The sequence below is a fragment of the Eucalyptus grandis genome, chromosome 1 (assembly GCF_016545825.1).
Source record: "Eucalyptus grandis isolate ANBG69807.140 chromosome 1, ASM1654582v1, whole genome shotgun sequence".
NCBI lineage: Eukaryota > Viridiplantae > Streptophyta > Magnoliopsida > Myrtales > Myrtaceae > Eucalyptus > Eucalyptus grandis.
Genome location: NC_052612.1, coordinates 20,794,860 through 20,802,113, shown reverse-complemented (window position 1 = coordinate 20,802,113; position 7,254 = coordinate 20,794,860). Strand labels below are relative to the sequence as shown.

The 7,254-nt window shown below is 38.4% G+C and overlaps 1 protein-coding gene across 2 annotated transcripts; it reads left to right on the top strand.

Annotated features, from left to right (window-relative positions):
• The first annotated feature begins 3,056 nt into the window (after nt 1-3,056).
• On the top strand, nt 3,057-6,644 carry LOC104433146 (protein N-terminal and lysine N-methyltransferase EFM7). Of its 2 annotated transcripts, none has more exons than XM_010045803.3 (7): nt 3,057-3,192; nt 3,298-3,368; nt 3,979-4,112; nt 4,421-4,566; nt 4,977-5,048; nt 5,924-6,025; nt 6,106-6,644. In XM_010045803.3, exons 1-7 carry the CDS (start codon nt 3,132-3,134, stop codon nt 6,261-6,263), a joined length of 744 nt encoding a protein of 247 aa, XP_010044105.2. In that variant the 5' UTR covers nt 3,057-3,131; the 3' UTR covers nt 6,264-6,644. The 2 variants fall into 2 exon arrangements, with proteins under 2 accessions (XP_010044105.2, XP_010044103.2); XM_010045801.3 differs by having other exon boundaries at nt 6,103-6,644.
• The last annotated feature ends 610 nt before the right edge of the window (nt 6,645-7,254 follow it).

Here is a 7,254-nt window from a genome sequence, read left to right as displayed (position 1 = left end):
ACAACAAATCTACCACCATAAAGGTAGATTGTTTACAAATTATACACGAACGTTACGAACTAATTTCATGAACAGACGAGGTATTTTATGAATCCAAACATAATTTACAAACTTTAATAGTAATTATGATTAAAGACAGAGAATTAGCACTATCAACAAACCTCTATGTAGCATGGAATTTACGAAATGAATAGGTCATCTCTGAACAAAAATATGTTACATGCAAAACGGTAACTTTCCATGTAAATTTTATATCAAGTTTAAAAATTATGTTTATCCTTATATTTAACTTCTTCATTGGTCATAATTGTCCTTTACACTTCCTATCATTCTTTAAATGATAGTAAATTTTGTAATATTGATTGAGTTTGAGGAAGGGAAGGAGGTGGCTACGGTAGCCACTATCACCGATGGTCCCTTTTACTATCCCGCTTAGTCCTATTAAGCCCTCCCCAAGGTTACACGACCCAAGCAAGGGTCTCGCGCAGCCAAATTTTGCCTTAGTCGGGGCAAAGAGATGGGGCACCTATTTTCAGTCAAACTAAAAACTTTTTAAAAGGATGGTCGGTTCTAAGGTGGTAGATTTCAGATCTAGATTTAAGATCTTGAATTTGAAATCTATCTTATTAGTGCCATTTCCTATATTTGGAACGAAAAATCGATCCTATTGACCCCCGCCCCTCAAATCGAATCTGCTAGCTCAAGCATGTTCTAAGGTCTACCTAAGAACCAACCAATTTTTTTTTCTTCTTTTTATTTCCACTACAATCTACAATTGACAATAACTCTAGATGAGAACTATGGCTTGTATGTTGATAATAAATTAAACATAATTAAGTTATAAGTGTAGTTCGCATATTTAAAACTTCAATTGACATCTCAGATTTAGAAAAACTTAGAAAAAACTACACTAGTATGATAAAGTTATAAGTATGCGACAATAATCATCAAAGTTAGTCCATTCACTTCTGATAGGGCTGGTTCCTAGTTCCCAAATTTGGAACTCAGAACCAATCCTAGAGAATCTAGAACTAACCTACAAATCTAACCTGTCAGCCGAAGCTGTTTTCGAGGTCAACTTAGGAATTGACAATTTTTGTCTTTTAGGTGGTTTCTACTACAATTTGTAGTTGACAAAAACTTTAGATGAGAACTATGGTTCGCACGCTGATAACAAATTAAACATAATTAAGTTACAAGTATATAAGTATGGTTGGCATACTTTAAGACTTCAAGTGATATCACAATTTTAGAAAAACTACGTAAGTATGTTGAAGTTATAAGTATACTAATATAATCATCAGACTTATTCAATCCACCCCTTGTTAGGATCGGTCTTTAGAACTAAAAACCTATTTTGTTGACCCTAAAATCGACACTCGGACCGAACCTATCAGCCTAGGTCCTTTTCAGAGTTAACTTGGGAATTGGTCGATGTTTTCTCGTTTTTGGTGGTTTTCACTACAATATGCAGCAAACAACAACACTGGATGAGAACTTTGGTTCGCAGATTGATAACAATTTAGACCTGATAAACTTATAAGTTTTTAAAGTATTATCGGTGTACGTAAAACTTTAATTGACATCTCAGATCTAGAAAAAAAAAAACCTATGTATGATGAAGTTATAAATATGTCGCTATGATAATCAAACTATTCCATCCACCCCCTTGTCCCGTCCGATTCCCAGTCTTGGAATTGAGAAATGATCCTATTGACTTTAGGACAAACCCTCAAATTGAACCTGCCGACCTGGGTTGATTTTAGGTTCAATCGACGAATCGGTTGATTATTTTCCCTTTTGGTTGTTTCCTCTACAATTTGCAGCTGAGAACAACTTTGGATGAGCACTATGGCTTGCACGCTAATAACAAATTAAAATCATGGAGTTATATGTAGAATTGGCACACTTAAAACTTCAATTGATATATCATATTTAGAAAAATTGGGAAATATTATAAAAGTACGATGAAGTTATAAGTACGCCACTACAATCATCAAACTTATTTCATCCACTGCAGGTGAGGTTCGGTTCGGTTCCTAGTCTTGGAATTGAGAATTGATTTTGTTGATCCTAGAATCGACCATCACACCAAACTTGCTGACCCGAGCGGATTTCAAGGTCAACCGAAGAACTGGCTGATTTTTTCATTTTGGTTGTTTCCTCTACAATTTGCGGCTGACAGCAACTCTGGATGAGAACTATGGCTCGTATGCGGATAAGAAATTAAACATTATGAATTTAAGTATATAAATATAGTTGGCATACGTAAAACTTCAATTAATGTTTTAGATTTTGAAAAACTTACAAAAACTATGTACATATAATAAAATTATAAGTACACCACTATAATCATCACACTTATTCCATCCACCCTTGTTAGGGACGATTCCTAATTTTGGAATTGAAAACCGATCATGTTGACCTTAGAATCGACCCTTGACCGGAATTTGCTGGCCTCGGCCGATTCTCAAGTTGATCTAGGAACTTGATGATTTTTTTTTTTTTTTTTGTTGCTTTTAGGTGGTTTCCGCTACAATCTACAGTTGATAGCAACCCTAGATGAGAAATATGGCTGTCATGCTGACAGCAAATTAAACATAATGAAGTCATAAGCATATAAGTTTAGTTGGTATACTTAGAACTTCAATTGATATCTCATGTCTATAAATACTCAGAAAAACTATATAAGTATGATAAAGTTGTAAATATCTCACCATAATCATTAGACTTATTCCATCCACCCCCATCAAGGTTGGTTGTTAGTTTGACTGATCATGGTAATCCTAGAACCGACTCTTAAACTGAATCTGCTGACTTGGACCGGTTAGGGTCAATCCAAGAAGTGACCGATTTTATTTCATGATTACCCTACAATCTATAGCTAATGGTAACTTTGGATGAGAATTATGGCTTCCACGCGGATGACAAATTAAACATGATGATATTGTAAGTATATAAGTATAGTTAGCACGCTTAAAATTCAATTGATATCTCAAATATGAAGAATAATGTAAGTATAATGAAGTTAAAAGTATGCGATTGTAATTTATAAGACATTCCAACTCCTCCTGCCGCTGCTCGTCCGAGGCGAGATTTGGTCGTGCAAAGCCCCCCCAGCTCCCCTGAGGATGGACATAGCTCTCTTCTCGCCGTCTTCTCTCTTCGCCGACCCTGACGACTCTTCCTCTGGTTCTCTCTCTCTCTCTCTCTCTCTCTCTCTCTCTCTCTCTCTCTGGGCTTCTCTGGTTCAGCATCATCATCATCGATTGACAAGCTGCACAATTCGTGTCGCAGAGGAACAGCATGAGTCCGAGTCCGAGACTCCGCAGAGCTACGCGGAGAGGACGCACCGGTTTCCTGGAATGGTCGTACCTTTCGTTCTTGATCGCCCTTCTGGTGTTTTGACAGTTTTTGACCTCTCATGTATGAATCTGAGTGAAAGTTGGGTCCGTCAGCTCTTGCTCGGGGGCACGATTGCTCGACGGGATTATAATTTTTGTGGGTTTTATATTTGCGGGGGATAGAGATAAGCATTAGCAAGAACGGTCCGATTGGTGCCGGACTGCCTCATTGTGCCGGTTTGTGGATAGGAACAGAGATATGGTGGTTGTGGTTGATATGTTGAACAATTCTTTGGGATTGGGAAAATATGAAGGTTTCTGAATGATGGGCAAACTGGTTCTCGAGGCAATTTCTCTGATGCAGAAGTTTCTTATTGCCATTGGTGATGGGTCTGGGGGTTGTAGTCGGTATATGGAATAACTCGTTGGGATTGGGAAGATATGAAGGTTTCTGAACAATGGGCATAACGGTTCTCAAGACAGTTTGTCTGATGCAAATTTTTCTTATTGCAATTGGTGCCAACTTTTTGTGGACTCTATGCTCCTTGTTCTTGTTTTTGTTAGAGCGCTCTTTTCTGCAGCTTGCGAGGGTTTTACAGTCTTGAGCAGTTCCTCATGTGCATTGCTTGTGCAGGATTTGGTCATCCGGGAGTTTTCGTTCCACCAGCTGAATGCTAATCTTTTATGGCCAGGGACATTCGCATTTGCTGAATGGTTAGTTCAGCACCGGACATGGATAGAAGGACGGCACATCATTGAGCTCGGCAGGTGCATATTGATTGTCTTGTTGTCTAGACTATGTGGTTGCCATAATGAGCGAGTCTCTGAGCATTAAATCTTCATGTAACAAAATTGGTGATAATTGGTGCTTCTAATTCCCTAAAGTTCTGAGTTCCTTCATTATTTTCAAGAAATAATTTTCTCAAGTATCCGGGCAGTGTCCTGAGCTGTTGGTTTAGTATCCTTTGATTTTGTACCTGCAAATGATACAGCTGCTTTTGGTACTTTACATCTTCATACATACTCCAACACAAGGAGCTTTGGTTTTAGATCTTAATTTAGCGACTCAATGGCAGTGGAACTGGAGCTCTGGCCATCTTTCTGCAAAAATCTTTTAGTCTTGACATCACCACATCAGACTATGATGATCTGGAGATTGAAGAGAATATAGCGCATAACTGCAAGATTAACGGAATTACACCTGTCCTTCCTCATATAAAACGTGAGTGTCCCCTATCGAACCCTCAACAAAATTTCTACGTTTATCTTAATGGCTGTTAACCAGCCTTCAGAGGAAGTTATAACCTGGCATATTCTGACAGATAATGATTGTTCTGGGTAGCCAGTTTCTTCGTGCAAATTAAATTATTTATGCATGAATGCCCCCATTCTGTAAGTTCAGGAAAATTTATATCTGTTAGTGAGTTCTTTGGTTGCGTACTTTGATCATCATAGCTTTCTGTAAAGGAGATGGATTTGGCTCCCTGCCATACTCATCCTCTTCTCTCTTGAAAAAATTGTATGGAAGCTTCTTTTAGGCTCGCAATGCTGATACTCCTTAGATGTGATGCATCTTTTTTTTATCGGTTTCCATTGTTTCATTGAGGATGATGAATATGCTTTACATTTCAGATTCATGGGGAGACACCTTTCCTGTTGGTGAACCACATTGGGACCTGGTCATTGCTAGTGACATTTTGTTATGTAAGTTTCTAAGCTGTCTTTCATTAGGTAGTGGCTCTGTGGTTGTCATAATGTTGAATATATATGCCAAATGAAGACATGATGTAGCTATCAAGGTTAAGGGGCAAAGAGTATGGAGAAACCACCGCAAAGAGTAAGGGTTCTTATTTTTATAATTGATGGGAGCTAGCAGATGTGGCAACATTTTGCAAAGCAGGCTTGAGTTCTAAGTTGTTTTTTGCAGTTGAATGATCATCGTGTATTTTGATACTTGACTTTAGGGTTGGTTCAAACTGTCCAAATGCATGATAGGAACTTCCTAAGATGGTACAGCCAATCTGGAAATGTAGCATTCCAATTATATGTCATCTTGGGGAATTCCGTTTGATAAGCCACTGCCATGCCCTTTTGGCATTGACACCTGCAGCCCTGCTCATCATGGCTTCTCTTTCCCTTGTTTTCCATAAATTTGAGAGGAACTTAAAACTTCATTCTCTGGCGTACTTCTCCTTCCTGTAACACTGTAGTTTCGTGTTTAGCATATATGTGACAATGAAAGGTTCTCTTGGCTTATGAAATACCAACTCACTTTGTGATTGCGAACTATCCTCTCCCTTATATCTGACTAGAAGATTTTGTCTGTATCTTTTTCTCTTTTTTTTCCCCTAATTCATGGAGGAACATTGTCTTTACATCTGCAATTTTTGGCTTTAAATTCTTTTGATTCTAAAAAACCAGCAATCAGAGTATATCTTCCTAATTCACTGTTGTTTTATCTCTTGGGATAATTATTCTAGGGAAAATGTTTTTATTATCAATAGTGAATTATGAGCATTTTCCTGCACATTATTCAATACTACATGTTCAACCTATTTACTTTTTATGATTCTCTGAAGATGTGAAGCAGTACCAGAAACTGATAACGACTCTCTGCTTTCTCCTGAAAAATTATAAGCCAAGAGCTGACAGGGCTGATGTCATGGAGACCAGTCAGAAAGGTAATTATGCACATGCCTCTTCTGGTTTTAGCTGGGGTGTCATTTTTTTTCACTGGTTCTTCTGCATTTTTTTCCAGCAGGATCTTATGTTGGGATTCCACAGCCAGCATTTCTTATGAGTTGGCGACGCAGAATTGGAAAAGAAGATGAGTCTCTCTTCTTTAATGGTTGTGAGGATGCTGGACTAGAAGTGGAGCATATTGGCTCCAGGGTATACTGTATCAAACCTAGAGAATAGAGAATCAAAATAGGCTGAGGTTGACAGTTAATACTTGATAGACATGTATTGACAGGCAATACACTCAACGTGACTAGGTAGTATTTTGAGCACAAACAGCACCATTTCATGGATATTCTTTGACATTGGACACAGTGGGGACCTACTTTGCCCTTATGTTTACTAGCTTAGGACCAACGCGGAATGGTCTGGAGTTTTTGCACCTCCTAAGATGAAATGGAAAATCATGGGAAGGATTGTGGTTTACAAACTTTGGGCAATTTTTAGCTGTTAAAAGGAACTTTTGAGTCCTTTTAGTTTGTGCCTCTATCCCACTATTGAAAGATGATGGATAGTTATGTAGATATCATTTTTGTTTCTATTTACAGCATCTTGGCATTGCTATTGTGCGCAGAAAGGGCCATGCTTTTGGACAGTATTTAATATAACAGGAGGAAGAAGATAACAACGCAGCTGAATCTGGAGGATGGATCACAGGTTAGTCTCTACTGAGAAGAGGTGTGTGGCATTTTACTCTGTCGGCACTCAGGTTCTCAGTGTGGCTTAGTGTCGTTGAGTATAGTTACTTGGAAAAATGCCCCACTCTATATCTAAACATTTTCAGCTCTAAAGGGATGTGTGTGTGTGAGGATGCAAGCCTCGCCACTCTGCTAGCATACATTTCTTGTTAAATTTTACTGATGATCCTACGAAGTGTGTGTTTGAGGATGCAAGCCTCGCCACTCTGCTAGCATACACTTCTTGTTAAATTCTATTGATGATCCGACGAAGTTCCAAAAGATGGAACTGAATGAGGTCGGGTTTGATTAATGGGGGGCACAGACTCGAAGGAGTTTATGGGTGCTGCGTTCTTCTTTCTATGTTTCCTGTAACAAGTAAGTGACGCCTTGAACAATATTTTTCTTGTTGCACTGGTTTTTAAACATTTTAATATATAACGAGGAGGAAATACGGTCATGATAGTAAGCATGTACCCCCAAGAGATGTGGGA